This window comes from Leptosomus discolor, chromosome Z (genome assembly GCF_034619465.1).
Source record: "Leptosomus discolor isolate bLepDis1 chromosome Z, bLepDis1.hap2, whole genome shotgun sequence".
In the NCBI taxonomy this organism is placed as follows: Eukaryota; Metazoa; Chordata; class Aves; order Leptosomiformes; family Leptosomidae; genus Leptosomus; species Leptosomus discolor.
This window is the reverse complement of record NC_141419.1, coordinates 53,637,010-53,655,380: the sequence shown is the minus strand read 5'-3', so window position 1 is coordinate 53,655,380 and position 18,371 is coordinate 53,637,010. Positions and strand designations below refer to the sequence as shown.

The window sequence follows — 18,371 nt, the reverse complement described above, 5'->3', positions numbered from 1 at the left end:
AACTATACAAAAGGCATGTTCCATCAGTCCAATCCTTATGCCAAAACCAGTTCTACATAGCAAGAATAGTCTTGTTATTGATTGAATCTTCACCAAAAAAAGGAAGATTCTATGGGAATTTTGATACTCCAGATGAAAAAGAAAGTTTAGCTTGCTACTAGAGTAGAAAAATGATACAGAAGAGATGCAAAAAAGGTGGAAATGGAACAGTGTAAACAGATGAAGGGAAACAATACTAAGAAAGATGCAACATAACAGAAATACTGTAACAAACAACTGTTAAGAGTAGTTTTCAGCTTAGGGCACTAGATAGAAGTGGTTTGGATGAAAAACGAAACCACTTACTTCACTGTGGTTGTGATACTGATCTCCCCCTGTCTTCCTGCTTGTGTAAGGAGACTGGCTAACTACAAAATCAACTAGTATAGAGCAACAAAAGTGCTGAAAACCCAGCATATTAAAAGTTTACCAACAGTCGGTAAAGTCACCAGGTTCAGGAAAACAGCACTAGAACAAAGAGAAATGTTATGCAGGCCACTCTATACATCTCTCTCATCTCAGCTCCCAACGGGTTATTTTCTGGTTACTGGATGTAACTGATCTCGGCTTGGTGACTGCTGCTGCTTTTCTTTCCTAGCTTGATTACAGTGCAGACAGCAATCTTTCTTGCCCCAACTAATTTTACACTGAATTCATCATCGCTTTGGGGGATGTTAGCAAAGTGCCCCAATTCCAGTGGTTTAAGAGATGTTGTATCACGCACACCACTCTCCCCATTTAGGAAGACTGCCTTTCACCCCATGTACTTTGTACTAAAAACCTTCACCGGCATTTCTGACAGCACAGCACACTGCAAACTCACAACACTGCAATTTCTGTAAAACTGTTCCGAGAACAGAATAAACCACAAAACGAGGCAAAAAGCTAATGTGCTTATTGGCCTTGCCCACCATGTTTTATGGATGATTGCAGATTACTGAACAGCATGTTTTAGGTCTGCACGAAAGATAAAGCGGACTAGAAGGGTTTTGTCCATCCTGCCATCAGGTACTGGGGCCGGATCCGGCCAAGGGACTCCCACCACAGGAGTAGGCTGCTCGCTGACCCGATCCCCTTCTCACGGGACCTCCCGCTCACTGCGGATCCGGCCACAGCCGCGGCTGCCGCCCTTCCGCCGCGCCCAGCCCGACGAGTCCCGCGGCACCGCCCAGCGGAGCCGCGGCAACCGCCCGCCTGCAGTCAGGGCAGCTGGCGCGCCACGGCGGGAACGGCCGCCGGCTCCACGTGCGGGGGTGGGGGTCGGAAGCGCCGGTTCCCAGGCCGCAGCCCGAGGCGCGAGCCGCCTCGCTGCAATACACCGCCCCCCGTCTAAAAGGGGGGCGCGGCCGGTGGGGTCGATCCAGCCGGCACCCTCCGCATCCCCCGGGGCGGATGGGGGCTGGCGGAGGGGAAGGAAGAGGCCCCGATCGACACCGGCGAGAAACCGCCTCACCTGCGCGTGGCGCCGCCGCGCGTGGTGCCGCCTGCGCCCCCGCGTCCCATTCAGAAGCCGCCGCCACCGCCTGCCACCGCGCGCGCCGCCCCGCCCCCGGACGGCGGCCCGCCCTCACCCTCCCTCCACTTCCGGGGGCGCCACACAAGTCTCGGGGCGCAAGGGCTATCGTTGCCGTTAGCTAGTCGGGAAGAGGCCAAGCTAGGGGGCTGCGGCCCCTGGGACAGGTTGCGCCGGTACCTCTGGTGGAGCAGGTGCGTGCCTAGAGGCCCGGCGGCGCCCCGCGGCACGCGACGTGCCAACGACGCCGCCGCGGAGACGAGAGGAGGGCGTAGGGATCAACGGCGGGGAGAGGGGGGAACGAAAAAGATCGCGTCGGCGTTGGTTTGCGCATGCGTGAGTTTTGCCGCGCTGGCCTCAGCGCCGGGTAGCGGCCGCTCGGGACTACCGCTCCCAGCGCTCCCTGCGCGGGCAGGGGCGTTGCGGGCGGCCGCTGCGAGCTGGCGCTCTCCGTGCTGGGGGCCGTAGTCTTGGCGGCGGGCGGGAGCAGAGCTGGGGCGCGGCCTTGGCGTTGTGGCGCCGCAGTCCTGGAGGATGCTGTGGGCGGGCGGGACTCCTTCCCTGGCGAAAGCGCTGCTGGGAGGGATGGCTGACGCCACCACGGGCGATGAGCCCTCGTATCGGCACACCTACCTTCTCGGCAGAACTGGTCCCTGTCCCCGCCCTCTGCCTGTCCTGCAGGGGCCGTGCCTTACCGCCTCTGCTGTTCTCATGTGGTGGCCACAGTAAACGATGAAGGTGTTTGTGAGGCAGCTGTCAGGGTTTAGGGCAGTGGTTTAATTTACTTGCCTGCACCTCTGAGGTAGCACTGTTATTTGTCATGCAGCTTCCATCCCGACTGAGGCCTGCTTGTGGTCTAAGGGTGCCAACAGCCTCTTAGGTGGTGTCAAGCTTGATGGTAGGGATACCTAAGAAGCAAGGGTATTCTGAAATGGCAGTGTCTCTGTCAAAAATGGCTCAGGCTTGCTAAAGCTAGGGAGGGATATGGGCCAGTGTGTCTGTCTTATTTACAGGTTCCTAGAAGCACTTTGGTTAGAAAATTGTCAAGCCATTGTGGGGAATTCCTGTTTCTGGTAGGAACTGCAGGTATAGGTTGGGGATGTACTTGAAAGCTGGATTAAAAAAAAAACCAAAAAACAGTTTTGCAGTTAAGATTGTGATTGTGTGGCAGAAAAATGAGCATTAAAAACTAAAATAGTTAAGCGTTAGCAGGTATGACTGTTTTGGCTAAGACACTAAAGCAAAAAGAGCCCTGGTTATATGGAAGTTTCATTCTCTTTTGTGAAATACTTTCCTTGACTGTAAAGCAGTGTATTCTTTTCCAGCTTCAATGGTATTAAGAATTGATATCTGATTGTAAAAGTCTTCGATTTTTACAGACAACCAGATACAGTATGAGTATTGATAGACATAGCATATGAATTATCTGAAGTAATATGGTTTATTCTAAATTACAAAACCAGAAGATTTTATAATTTGTTATTTTAATTTTTTATTTTGTTTTTAAGATTAGGCCAAACAAAATAGATTAAGTATTGGGGGAAAAAATGGGTAGGGACATAGGAAACTTAAGTATCCAGGAAGTAAGCTCATTTAATGGTGTCCTCTTAGGCAGCGATCCAGCAGACTATTGAAGCACTTAACAGTTTGCTGGATCAGGATCCTACTAAATACATGAAATGTATACAGATACTGCATAATGCATTCTTTCTTCATTGGCTTATGTACAGTCTTCTGAACTTTTATAGTAGAAACTGGCATTGTAGCAATGAGGTTAGAATTTCTATTTAGCTGAAGTATAAGCTGCTGTCCTGCTCAGATGTATCTTATTGCTGCGTAACTTTATTTTGTTGGAATCAATAACCATGTATTACATGGAGAATATTCACTGTCTCAGGCAAGATTTTCATGAGAGGAAAGTACTGAAAGAACAGAATATCTTTTCTGTCTGTCAAGCCAAAATGGTCCGTCATCCCAGTGGTTAAGTGATAAATCGTATCTGGCTAGTTTTGACTTCCAGCTGTGCTTGGATAACTGCAGGGCTGGCCTTCAGGAGAGCCCTGAATGAAGCTTGAATGCATCCCCCCTGACAGATAGGGTTTTTTAATTGTTATTCACCAGTTGACTGTCTGAAATGCTAGTTAATCAACTTCTTTAAAACAGGAACAGGAATTTTATCACTGTAGCTTCACTTTCCTTTCTGATCTTAGTTTTGCAGTTTACCAGCTCAGTGGATTGGTTTGGCTTGTGCTATCAGATGTAAATTTATAAGAAACTGCTGTGCCAGCCAAAATCACCAGAAACAGTGTTCTGGCTCCACTCCTTCCCTGTTCTGAAATTGCTCTTCCCTTGCAGACAGGATTGTAGTGGTGAAAACTGACTGTGCTATTTCTCTCAGGTATGGGAATTTTACTTTAAAACGGTAACATTGTATGACATGTGTTGGCTGTTTTTGAAAGTCAGCTCTAGGTTGTGCAAAATGCAATATTCAGTGGGGCAGAGGTCTTGTCACTGTTTGAATGTGAAGTTCCTGGCATGCTTTTTGACATTGATAACACAGCAATGTTTAGCCCTGCTGTATATGTAGAGTATGATAGTCTATAAATAACATTATAGCATTTTATTTTCTGGGAGGAACGGAGTAAATAAGAGCAGGCTTAATCACTTTTTAGAGCTCTTTACCTCCTTCCCAATTCCAGTATAGTAAAGGTAGGTGAAAATCTATAAATTGAAAAATAAACATTCTGATTGCACATTTGGTTTCAAATAGCATCACCTTATAATGAGATAACACGGATTCCAGAGTGACTGGATGCTGTCATTTCCCCATAATTATGTGCCACTTAGCAGATATGGCAGACAAACTGATTACTCTTTTTAGCAGGCTATGTGTTGTCACGTCTAGTCTTGGGACACTGGCAGGATAAGGAAGAAATTTGCACAGCATTCATTAAGAAGTTATGGCATGGCAGAGCCCAGGCCTGATCCTACTCTTATAGACATCAATTAGATCAAGAGCAAACTGCCATTCAGTCTACATCTTCGTTGCTGCTGGAGCAGATTTGAAAAAAAAAAAAAAGTCACTGAAATCACATAAAGCCTGCATGAATATTTCTGCTTGTCATTAATTGCTAATTATTTTCATGCTATTTTTGCTAGACCCAAACTTCTCTTGTATCAATGATGCATTTTACTAATGAACTGTAGTTTATTGATGTCATCAGGGAAGTCAGCCTGTGTTGGGGAATGAATTGTTACCTTACGTGCAGAGTCTGGTTTGGGACTTCACAATCTAATTATCAGATGAATTAATGGACAAAATAAATTTCTGTCAGTTTCTGTCTGGGTGGTTGTTTTTTCCTATTTGTCTATGTTGTTTTTTTTTTTCCAACTAGGGTGGCTCTTAGGACACATCTGATCTCCAGCACAACTGCAATTTGCGAGCTATCCAAATGTTTAAGAATTAGAAGGGCAATTTCTTTCTCTCTGGTGTCATTTCCCCCCGCTCTGTCCAATGGATATAGTGGAAGTCCCCATTGTTTGGAAGTTTTAAAATATGGGTTGACAAAAACAACTTTGCAGAGAACAAAATTAGTGTGTCAAGCAGTGTTCCTTATTGCTTAAGTTGATTGCATGGGGATATCAAGAACAGTGCAGTGGATGTTGTAGTATCTGTTAGATGCTACATTATCAGGATACTTCTGAACCACAAAGAAACCAGTAAACCCTGAAGTTGTGCTCCTGTGACAGTTGCTCCATCTAACAAATACTGTGTATTTTGTTCAGGTTAGCAATGGTCCGTAGAGGAAAAAATGGTGGTCTCCACCTGAAGCAGATAGCATACTACAAGCGAACAGGGGAGTATCATCCCACAACACTATCAAGTGAAAGAAGTGGAATCAGGAGAGCAGCCAAAAAATTTGTTTTCAAAGGTAAAAATATTCTGTCAAACTACTCTGAAAATGGATTTTTAGATGAAGATTTGCTGACACAAAAGAGTGGGCTCTTGCTCTGCAGGACACTGTGATTTTAATATACGTTCTCTATACATCCTGCTTCACACCTGTTACATTAACAGGATGTTTACAGAAATGGAACTCAATCCGCTTTAGTCCTTTGCAGGACAGATTATACATCTATCTAAAAGCCAAACCTTGTTCTAGGTACTGTGAAAATACATAGCCATTGCAATTCATAATTCAAAGAACTACAGAAAGGGACAGATCTGCAGATGTAGACAAGGAATGCTTGGCCCGGTCTAGGGGACACTCTGTGTGTCTGGGCAGAAGTGCAAGGATGGCTTTGCCATCAGTCACCTTAGAGCCTCCAGCCCTTCCCAGCTTTACTGCATCCCTGCAAGGAGCTATATGAGCCTTTGTAGTCTGCTGTGCTCTCTCAGTCCCATCAAACCTGTCAAGTCCATGTAGAGAGAAGACAGGGAGGAGTTAAAGCTGCAAATACCAATGTCAGGTTGCTGGCAGGGAGACAGTAAGTCTCATAACATGTCCTACCTCCCCTTCTCACCCCTGGCATTAGCTTGTGTTTCAGACTTTCTGTGGGAATGTTGTTTGCATTCTGACTTGTCCTTGTGATGCCTCATGTCCAAATTAATAAACATAGGTGAAAAATTGGCTCTTTGGAGGGAATAATTGAAGTATTTGTAAACAAAAAGCTACGTTTACACAGAAGTGAATTGAAGTTGATTGAATAAATTCTGTACCAAATCACATGTGTTTAGTAAACTAAACAAAAGACAAAGCGCTTCCATATTAATTTACTGATACTTTTTTTTCTTTCAGAAAATAAATTGTTCTATGTTGGAAAAGACAGAAGACAAATGCGCCTGGTAGTTGTTTCAGATGAAGAGAAGAAAAAGGTGCTTGAGAAATGCCATGAAAATGCTGCTGGCACCCATCATGGCATATCAAGGACACTGACTTTAGTGGAATCTAATTACTACTGGACCTCTGTAACAAATGACGTCAAGCAGTGGGTATGGTCTCATAGCTACAGCATATTTTTTTTTTAATGTAGTCTGTTACCAGTGTTTTGCAATTACATGACTTTGATACGGCAAGCACCCATACTGCTTCATGATGAGGAAACATAAGCTTACAATCAAACCATAAATGTTTGTCTTGGCAAAACATTGTTTCCTTTTTTCTTTTACCACTGACCACGTGGCTTGCATATTGCTATATGTTAGCTAGTGGTGGGGAGCCACACTGCCTTTAGGTATACAGGGCACATCTGGTCCTTGAGAGGGATTTCTTTTGCAAGGACTCTTACATAGCTTTGTTAGGTTGCAATGTGCCTTCCCAAGGATATGTGGCCAGAGTGGCTTCTGTCGGATAAGAATATGAAAACAGTGCCTCTGCCTTACAGTTAGGCGTGTTCAGGAAATAGGTAAACAAATCTCTGCTTGGGAAAGTTCTTTCTCCTCCTTCACCCAAAGATAAATGGACTTGATCCTTAGGCAGAATGTGATCCTTGAGGAAACTGTATGGAAATGTCCTTTATTGGACAGATTACTGTTGCTATCATCTTGCATCACCTGAAGACTTTGACTTGCACATGAAGACTTCATGTGCAACTGTAACCTGAACTGAAAGTGAGTCTTTTCTTTCAATTCAGACTTGGACAAAGGGGGTCTGTCCTGTGGATAAAGCCGATCCATGTTATGCATGGAAGATTATGCATACTGCCAATGTTATTCAGCCACAGCATACACAGTAGAACCAAAAGGGGAATGATTTGAACTTTGATGATCCCAGCTGCTTCATACTTCCTTTAGTATTTACAGATAGTAATGGATATTAAAATGTATACTGTGGACTTGAAAGAGCACAGTGCTTTCAGGATGGGGACAGTTCAGCTATGAATTCCTGCGCATGTCTTTCTCCCAGCCTTGACTGTTCTTTGGTTTTGTTTTGGTTTTATGCTGGGGCTGAAAAATCTAAAGGTAAAAAATTATAAGAAAGATGATAAAATGAATTTTATTTATTTTTTAAAACATTTTTATTTTATATATAATATATATTTATATAAATGTTACAACTAAAATATATATTTATATTTTTTACATATTTTTTCCTGGTCTGACCTAACTTAGAGGAATAGTGGAGATTTATGATCCTGCTGGTTGTCTTAAACCTTCACCATCGCTTTTTACTGATAGCCTCTTCCCTGATTACACTAGGTGTATGCTTGCCAGCATTGTCAAGTGGCAAAGAATACAACCACTACAGCACCCAAAACACACCCTGTCAAAGCAGAGGACCCATGGACAGCAGTCACTATAGACCTAATGGGACCTTTTAATGTTACTCACAGAAGCCACAAGTACCTTGTGATTATGACAGATGTGTTTACAAGATGGACTGTTATCCTGCCACGGCATGATATTTCAGCAGCAGAAATTGCTAAGGCAATCATAAATGTGTTTTTCTTATATGGGCCACCTCAAAAAATGCCTATTGATCAAGGGAAGGAGCTTGTTTATCAGGTAAGTATTTAAGTGGCTGGTTTCCTTTTTTTTTCCCCAAGAAAAAACCCAAACATTTTCACCTGTATTAAATTTGAATTTTAGACCATTCTTGAAACAGACTGTAAGTATTTTTTCTTTAATTAAAAAGTTAGCACATACAGAAAATGACAAACCAATTATTTGCAGTTGTAACATTCTGTAACGATTCCCAGGGTTTTATTATTTGGCTAAAGAACAAAGCAAAATTTATTTCCTGGCAGTCATAGTGCAGGTTTGTCACTCAATTGAACTGGCACAAGCTTTCATACTCCAACATGCTGTATTTCATTCATCTGTATTTTCCAGTATAGCAGATAGCTCAGGGTATTTTTGACATTGGCCTATAGTGGTTATGAAGAACTTTTCACACTTTGATCCTCTCAGATGGTGAAATCATGAGACTATGATAGAGAGGAAATGACAGACTGAGTTAGTAGCTGAAATGTGTTTAGAAACTATCACTTACTGTTGTCTAAGTCATATTGATTCCTTTAGCTCTCACTGTCAACCCTCGACTGTTTGGTGGGAATATGTATGCGAGCCTTTTGCTCAATCGTCATCATATCAACAAAAAGGATGAAAAACAGTTTGGTTACTTGTACTGTGAAACAAAATCACAGAGTGCTAGGGGTTGGAAGTGACCTCGAAAGATCATCTAGTCCAACCCCCCTGCCAGAGCAGGACCACCTAGAGTAGGTCACACAGGAATGCATCCAGGCGGGTTTTGAATGTCTCCAGAGAAGGAGACTCCACAATCTCCCTGGGCAGCCTGTTCCAGTGCTGTGTCACCCTCACAGTGAAAAAGTTTTTCCTTATGTTAATGTGGAACCTCCTGTGCTCCAGCTTGCACCCGTTGCCCCTTGTCCTATCATTGGACATCACCGAGAAGAGCCTGGCTCCATCCTCCTGACACTCGCCCTGTACATATTTATAAACATTAACGAGGTCACCCCCTCAGTCTCTTCTCCAAGCTAAAGAGACCCAGCTCCCTCAGCCTTTCATCATAAGGGAGATGTTCCACCCCCTTAATCATCTTCGTGGCTCCGTGCTGGACTCTTTCAGTAATTGTATTCTTTTTTCTTTCAAAGATAAATGAAGAACTGTTTGCCCTGTTTGGAATGAAACAACTTGTACTATCTTATCCTCAGACAGATGATGTAAATGAAAGAACATGCAAGACAATCAAGGCTTTCCTTAACAAATACTGCACTGACCATCCAGATGATTGGGATGAACATTTGTCTGCTATTGCCTATGCTTTCAATTTGACAAGTTTGGTATGTGAAGGTTCTTCCTTTTTTGACTGAAGTACCCCAAAATATCTGCAAAGCTGTATGCTAAATTTCCTTGCTTTTTGCTCCCCATTTAAATAGGAGCCAGATCAAAACACCCCATATTTCCAAATGTTTAATCGTAACCCACATGTTGAGCCAATGAATATGTGTGTGGAAGGAGAATACTGTATGTTTGCCAAAATATTTGAAGCAACTAAAAAAGCCAGTCAAGCACTGGAAGAAGAGAAAACCTCAGATTGCCAGGTAAATGTTATATATTCAGATTTTACTAGTAAGAAGGCTGAAGATAAGAGATGTAAATGCTTGAAGTGTAAAGTATAACTAACATTTTAAAGCAATGTGGGGGTTTTTGTGATTCCAGTGTAACAGTTCTGATATGTGTTTGGAGGGAGTAACCTTAAGAGACCAGTTGCCAAGAGATTCACATCTGACTAAAAGGGCTGCATGTCTATGGAAGCTGAAAACCATTGCCTATGGACTATCGATTTATGAAGATAAAATCAATTTCTTCAAACTCTCCAGCCCTAAATCTTATGAGCTACTTGCATCCAAAACCACTTAAATGTTATGCTTTTGCAGTATTAAACAATGTTATGAAAATATATGATTACTTTTGGAAAAAGAAACTAATACGTATGTATCTTTCTGCAGGTGGAGGAAAACACTTCACATGAACAAAAAATCGTAAACAAAATCACTGTCAAAAGGAAGCCAAAGCAATTAAATACCCTTCAACTTAAAGTTGGTCATGAAGTCCTTAGGCAAAGAAAAAACTGGTGGAAAGATGGTCTTTTCCAGTCAGAATGGGTTGGTCCTTGCATTATAGATTATATCACAGATAATGGCTGTGCGGTATTAAGAGATGCCACAGGATCCAGGTTGAAAAGACCCATCAAGATGGCTCACCTCAAGCCATACATAAGAGGGTCCAGTGAAAAAGGTATATATATGTGTGTGTCTTATATATAATTTTGGTTGGGGTTGGGTTTTTTTTTTTAGCTTTTCTGTTATGTCTTGATGTTAAATAGGTTATCAGAGTGAACAAGTATCATTCACAGTGTCAATTAAACTAACACTGGGTAATAACTGCAGTTTTCAGTAAGGAGAACAGTGAGTGTGAGTGGCTTCAAACCTATGTGGAGCATGGAACAGAGTTAGTGAATCATGTTTAAAGTCTGTTTACAAATATCTTCCGTTAAAATTGCTTCTAAGCTGTAGGTTGGCCCTGTTCATGGAGGTTGGTGAAAACATGCTAGAAGTATAATCAGGCTGAACTGTATTCAAAGAGCATTTTCCAGCTTTTCCGGTGTTTCTGTTTTGATGTAGACAGGATTCACATTTATTTTGCTTCTGCAATGGAAACCTAATTTTTTTCTTTTTGCTTAGTCTGGCTAGTGCAGATGGTACATGTTTAGACTTCTTTTTAATAACAAAAGAGTGTCCTTTAAAGCCTTAAAATAGAAAGACTACATCAGAGAACTGATTTTGGGGAGTTTATTTTAAATAGTGCTACTGAAGAAGTAAATAAGTTTATTTTATCAAAGCAAGCAATATTATAATGCTCTGCAGTAGCACTGCTAGAAATTCCCAAAGACTTGGCTAATCAACCAACACACTCTTTGCTCTTACACATTCAGTGTGTCCTTTTGCATTGCTGCTGTGATAATCAAACAGTGGCAGCCGTTTCTTTTATGTTGATGCTGTCTTTGAGTCACCACAGGCATTTGAGGAAAATGAATACTCGGTGTTTAGAAGACTTCTGTCACAGAACAAGCTGCTTTTTGGTTCAGTGTTCTTGAGAAGCAGAACAATTCTCACCCTACTGGCATGTGTGGTTTAGCTTTGGTTCTTGAAAATGCATAAACTGCATTGAGATAGTAATTTCTTCTATCTTGAAGCTGAGGCATTTGCAAAGCTGAAACCAATTCTGGGATTTCATGCAAGAAGCTGATATTTATGCCAGTTGTCAGTTAGATTTCATAACCAAGATACTGATTTCATGTCATGTCTCCAGGACACTCTTTTTACTGTTAGATGATCACTCTGTGGCTTCCAGTTCCTCATTAAATTGCTGATCCTTAAGGAGGAAGTCACATGCATGTCAAGCATGTTGATAATCTCCAGCTATTACAATGACTTTGGTAAACTGTGTCACAGTATAAATAGTTAAATGTAGTTGCCTTTGTAGGATCAGAGCCTAATTTGTTTACCACTGCAAACTGCAGAAGCAGTATGTAAGCGTAGAGTTTCCATTTTCCCAGGAAGTGCATAAAGATTAGTTTTCTGACACAGGCCAAAAATCTAATGGATTAGGAATACTTACAAATCTTAAAATTTTAGAGTAATATTCCTACATATTTACAGTATGTAGAGAAGTAAACCAGGCTTTGATAAAGACTACAATTATTTTGACAGCCTAACAGCAATCAAGAAAGAGTATTTCAGTTGCTTAAGAGCAGTGAATGATATTTTTTCATCTATAAAGAAACACATGTGTCTTTGTAACAAAGGACTTCTTTTTATTAGCAGCCGTGGACTTTTTTATCTGCAATTTACTTATTATTCCTACTGCTCTGGTGTAAGTCTGGTGGCTGTCTGACCAGACTGGTAGTGTAACCTTGGATGCGAACAAAGCATTCACAGTGTTCTCTGAAATAAATGTGGGAAAAATACATCTTAGGTTGAGGATATTTTTGGCCTTCCTTACCAACTTTGTAAGTAAGTATTTTGCTTACACTTCAGATTTTTGAAGCAGGGTATCTTGTGTGTACCACACTTCAGGCATGTGAGTTTGGGAGTTTTAAAGAGGAAAGGCAAAGCCTGAAAATGGAGTGCTCATTTTTTATGTGAGAGAAAAATCTTTTGACGGTGAGAATGGGCAATCAGAAGCAAGGTAATTTTTCATAACCTTTTGTAACACTCTTGGTCTTTACAAATCCTGAATCAGTGTATCACAGACTTGCAGTCTGGGTATACCTGGATTGCTTTGCTACCTGGGTGTCTTTACAGCTAGGCAGAGGTTCCAGGACACCTTATGCATACATACATTTATGTATCTGAAGCAACATTTGTTTTCCTTGTTTGAATGTAGTTTGTTTCAAATATTAAACTCAAGAGAATGCCTCTGGGTCCAGTTCTCACAAGATTAAGGAGTGCGAATAGGCAGATTTAAGACACATTTGTTGAGAAACATGGCTAGAAAGGTCCGGTTTCACCTCCACAGTAGGTCCCACAAAGGTCCCTCTTTGGACCTACATCTGCCGAGGGGATTTAGCCCGCTGTATAGAGATAGTTATCTGTTGGGTCCTTATGTGAGCAAGAAGATAAGCCCAAATCTTATCTTCTAAAACAGAAGTATTAACACTTCTAATTTGTCTGGTCAGATTGTTTTATTTTAGCTCATTTGGAGAAGTGAAACACTGTAACCACATACGGGAATGAAGAAAAGCTATACAGTACTACTACTATACAATAGCAATCACCACTGTCTTTTAAATTCTATAGAACTGTTATATTTCATTTTTTTTCACTTCTTATACTTACTTGTTGTGTTGCATTAAGATTTCCCAGAAAAGCTTGGAGTAGACGCATTTCTGTGTGTGTGTCTGTGTGTGTGTGTGCACAAAATGGAAAAGTCTGCATGTCCATTCATTTTAGTTCAGTAGATGACTATGAGAGATGTCAAGCTAGTCATTCACCTAGCGAAGAAAAACTCTTAATGTGGAGCATTGCAAGCATTATTTTTTGGATGTAATGAGATACAACCAAACACTTGATGCTCAGTGAAATTAGGAGATTCACATTATCAGACTGCTGTGACTCAAATATTCTTGTCCTCTTCTGGAAATTTTTTTGAAAAGTAAGTTACCACCTCACTATAATTTGAAGTATGGCTTAAAGGATCTGATTTAATGGCTACTTTTCTTTTACAGACAACCATTACTTCTTACAAGGTGCAGTAGTTGTTGACCACGACTATATTGGCTTATCTGAAAGATCCTATAATTCAAGCCAACAAGACCCTGTTGCTGAAGGTGAATTAAATGCCTACACCAGAGATGTCATGTCTGCTGTGCAAATGCCACCCGCAGCCTGCAAAACCCAAGAATCAACAGATGGTAAACATCAGTCTGAGCTGAGAGAAGATCATTGTATTGAGTCAAACGCTGCAAAGCCGGAGCAATGGCCTTCATCTTGTTGGACACTTGAGACCAAGATAGAGAATACTTAGGCATAGTTTCATGTCACATTTCATTGCCAAACACTTTGGAACTTCTGTAAAAATGTAATAGTTCCAAATTCTGTAGCCAAATCCACTTTTATAACAGTACGGCAGCTGTCCACTGGTTAATTTGTATGGGCATTAAGAAGGAACTGCTCTGTTTCCAAAAATCTAGGCACCGGTGAGTAAAAGCTCATGTTCTACTACTATATGACTTTAAGAACATTGTAGTTGTCCACTCATTAATTTATGTGGCTGTTGAGAAGCACTCACTTGGTGACCGAAAGTAGAGCAGGCACAATCTAGTGAAAGCACATGTTCTCATCATGCATTTGAATTTTAGATTTTATCAGTAGAATGGCAGTGTGGTTGTACCTTACTGTTATCCTCTCAAGACACAATACATCATTTCACTGTAGTGAGCTTTTCATTAATCCTTGAGATGACTCATTCCTAATGTGCAGAGATACTGTGGGATGAATAATTTTAAATAACTTGATGTAAACTTTGCCTTCACTGTAGAGAAGCTCATGGCCTCCTTTTCCTGCTATGATGGTTTCCAATTCTTTCTGAGATGCTGCAACTCTGACTTTTACAGCTTTTAATTTCTAATCTAACTGACAGCTATCAGATGTCATGAAGCAGTAAAGCTGACAAAAATCAAGTAGATGTAATGTTCTGTACATGGCAAAATGAGGACTTCAGCAGCTCCCCACTAGGGAGCTCTCTCTTCTAGGGTAAGCAATTTTCATTTCTCAGGTGTGTCAAAATCTTAAGAGCATTCACCTTTCATTTGTGCTTTCTTTATGACCAGCTGCTTTCTCTTGTGGTTACATCTTCCCAGAGCCAGTGCAGGTTTGGAGAGTTCCATGGACAGTGGTCTAGGAAAGGTGAGTAAGTCATACCAGTGCTTCTCTGAATTCCTTAAGTAAGTTGTTACTGGTCTGGACTTGCTGCTGAGAAGACTATTTCAAAGTCAGCTGAAGAGTGATTATTTCATCTGGAAAACTGATGGGTGCAAGTCAGTTCTTTTTATAGTAGACTGAATGCAGGGGAATAGAACTAGCAGAAAACTTCTGTCTTACACTGGAAGATTTCCTTATCTGCCTGTGAACCTGTGAATTATAACACAGGTGGAGGAAAGTACTATTTACTAAGGGTTTTCAGTTAATCTTAGGTAATAAGGTGTGATCCTCAAGGCTGATTAGGTACCTAACTCATACAGAAATTCATACCTAATGTACTGTGTGTCTTTGTTCTGGACTGCAGCTGTGTTATGGAAGAACTCAGCACTATGACATATCCTATCTTAAAATTAAAACGAAAAATACTTAATAAAGCATTTTTGTTTTCTGAAAATCCAGTTCTATGTATGTACTTTTTCCTCCACCAAGACTGCTTCAGAAAGAGTCTGGGGGGCAGCTGGGGATGCTGACTTAACAGGCTCCTCTATGCAAGCTCCACTGAGTGCTTGGAGCTGAACAAACTTTGTGTTGGCATAGACAAACATACACAAGCTAAAAAGCTCATCTTTGTTAGCTGCTCCTACCCCTGAGCAGTGCTGTTCCCAGAGAACAGCTGACCTTTATAGTCATCAGTCCACAGCAGTTAAGGAAGTAAAGAAAGTGGAAAAAAAAAATGCTAGAAAACCCTGTCAAACTAGTTAGAGCAGAAAAAAAATCCACATGTAGATAGGACATAACTAGTAATGGTGAACAGTGGCCTTATTTTGATTTAATTTTTTTTTCCCCACAGTAATGACCACTGTGGTCATACAGTATTTCTTACCCTGGAATAGTAGTTTAAAGACAATAATCTGGTGCCTCATGATAATAATATGGCAGCTGAAATTGTTCCTGTGCTAATCTTTAACAGAGGCCCAGGCTCTTTAAGCAAACCTCTCCTCCTCCCACTGTACCTTTTTTCTTCCACTATGATCATTGACTAAAGTGACACCTTTTGCTAGCATGGATTTGTTATGTTAGATACCTTGTGGGTGTGTGCATGTGCAAAAAAAAAATATTAGTGTCAGGGATAAAATTTGAGACTGAGGGAGTTCTCTACAGGATTCCTTTCTGCTTTGTTATCTGCAAAAGAAAACCAGTCCCTCTCTTGTTTTTTTGGGTTTGTGTTTTTGTTTTTGTTTTTTTTTACTTCAACTGATTACAGAACCACAGAATGTTAGGGGTTGAAAGGGACCTTGAAAGATCATCCAGTCCAACCCCCCCCTGCCAGAGCAGGACCACCTAGAGTAGATCACACAAGAATGCATCTAGGCACGTTTTGAATGTCTCCAGAAAAGGAGACTCCACAACCTCCCTGGGCAGCCTGTTCCAGTGCTGTGTCACCCTCACAGTGAAAAAGTTTTTCCTTATGTTAATGTGGAACCTCCTGTGCTCCAGTTTGCACCTGTTGCCCCTTATCCTGTCATTGGACATCACCGAGAAGAGCCCGGCTCCATCCTCCTGACACTCGCCCTGTACATATTTATAAACATTGATGAGGTCACCCCTCAGTCTCCTCTTCTCCAAGCTAAAGAGACCCAGCTCCCTCAGTCTTTCATCATAAGGGAGATGTTCCACCCCCTTAATCATCTTTGTGGCTCTGCGCTGGATTTTTTCAAGCAGCTCCCTGTCCTTCTTGAACTGAGGGGCCCAGAACTGGACACAATATTCCAGAGGTGGTCTCACCAGGGCAGAGTAGAGGGGGAGGAGAACCTCTCTCAACCTACTGACCACACCCCTTCTAATCCACCCCAGGATGTCATTGACTGCCTTGGCCACGAGGGCACATTGCTGGCTCATGGTCATCCTGCTGTCCACCAGGACCCCCAGGTCCCTTTCCTCTGCGCTACTCTCTAACAGCTTGGTCCCCAACCTATACTGGTACATGGGGTTGTTCTTTCCCAGATGCAAGACTCTACACTTGCCCTTGTATTTTGTTAAATTTCTTCCCCCCCCCTCAGCTCTCCAACCTATCTAAGTCTCTCTGAATGGCAGCACAGCTTTCTGGTGTGTCAGCCACTCCTCCCAGTTATGCATCATCAGCAAACTTGCTGACAGTGCACTCTGTTCCCTCATGCAGGTCATTGATGAATATATTGAATAGTACTGGTCCCAGTACCGACCCCTGTGGGACTCCACTAGATACAGGCCTCCAACTAGACTCTGTCCCATTGACAACAACCCTCTGACTTCTTTCCTTCAACCAGTTCACAATCCACCTCACTACCCGATCATCCAGACCACACTTCCTCAGTTTAGCTGCGAGGATGCTGTGGGAGATGGTGTCAAATGCTTTTCTGAAATCAAGATAAACCACATCCACTGCACTACCATCATCTATCCACCTGGTTATGTCTTCATAAAAGGCTATCAGGTTGGTCAAACATGACTTCCCCTTGGTAAAGCCATGTTGACAGCTCCTTATGACCCTCTTATCCTTGATATCCCTAGAGACAGAGCCAAGGATAAGTTGTTCCACCACCTTTCCAGGGATGGAGGTGAGGCTGATTGGTCTGTAGTTAATGGGGTCCTCCTTCTTGCCCTTTTTGAAGACTGGATTGACATTTGCTTTCCTCCAGTCCTCAGCCACCTCTTCTATTCCCCACGACTTACCAAAGATAATGGAGAGTGGTCTAGCAACGACTTCCACCAGCTCCCTCAGCACCCGCAGGTGCATCCCATCAGGGTGCTTAGATGTCCAGATTGCATAATTGATGCCTAACCCAGTCCTCATCAACCAAGTCAAACCCCTCCTTTATACGACTTCGTCTGGGGCCTCAGGGGTCTGGGACTCCTGAGGACAGTCTCCAGCAGTACAGACAGAGGCAAAGAAGGCATTCAGTAACTCTGCCTTCTGTGTATCCTCTGTCACCAGGGCACCCACCTCATTCAACAGCGGGCCTACATTGCCTCTAGTGTTCGTTTTGTCTGCAATGTATTTGAAGAAGCCCTTTCTGTTGTCCTTGACCTCCCTTGCAAGGCTTAATTCCAAGGAGGCCTTAGCTTTCCTAGTTGCCTCCCTTCATCCTCTGACAACAGTCTGATAGTCCTCCCAAGTGGCCATCCCCTCCTTCCAAGATTTATACTCTCTTCTTCCACTTGAGTTTGCCCATTAGTTCCCTGTTTAACCATGCGGGTCTCCTGGCTTCCTTACTTGATTTCCTACCTGCTGGGATGTTCTGATCTTGAGCTTGGAAAAAGTGGTCCTTGAATATAAACCAACTCTCTTGGGCCCCTTTACCTTCTAGTACCCTGTCCTATTGGATTTCCCCTAGCCATTGCTTGAAAAGGCCAAAGTTGGCCCTGCTGAAGTCCAGGGTTGTGATCCTGCTCGGTATTCTGTTGCTACCACACAAGATCCTGAACTCCACCATCTCATGATCAACTGCAGCCAAGGCTTTCCTCAACCTTCACCGCTTCAACCAGACCCTGCTTGTTAGTGAGTTTAAGATCCAGCAGTGCTCCTCTCCTAGTTGGCTCATCCACCATTTGCATCAAGAAGTTGTCATCAGTGCACTGGAGGAACCTCCTGGACTGCAAATGGCTAGCTGAATAGGCCTTCCAGCAAATACCTGGGTAGTTAAAATCCCCCAAGAGTACCAGGGCCTGTGATTGTGAGGCTGCTGTCAGCTGCCTATAGAAGGCCTCATCAACTTCCACATCCTGATCAAGTGGCCTGTAACAGACACCCACAACAGTATCTCCCATGCTAGCCTGCCTCTTAATTCTCACCCACAAACTCTCAACCCGCTCCTCATCCACCCCTGGACAG

General features: G+C 42.6%; 1 protein-coding gene across 1 annotated transcript; it reads left to right on the top strand.

Moving 5' to 3' along the window:
• The first annotated feature begins 1,642 nt into the window (after positions 1-1,642).
• Positions 1,643-14,943, top strand: GIN1 (gypsy retrotransposon integrase 1). Its single transcript, XM_086479641.1, has 8 exons — positions 1,643-1,746; positions 5,339-5,484; positions 6,352-6,545; positions 7,752-8,057; positions 9,167-9,355; positions 9,452-9,616; positions 10,025-10,313; positions 13,306-14,943. Exons 2-8 carry the CDS (start codon positions 5,346-5,348, stop codon positions 13,602-13,604), a joined length of 1,581 nt encoding a protein of 526 aa, XP_086335767.1. The 5' UTR covers positions 1,643-1,746; positions 5,339-5,345; the 3' UTR covers positions 13,605-14,943.
• The last annotated feature ends 3,428 nt before the right edge of the window (positions 14,944-18,371 follow it).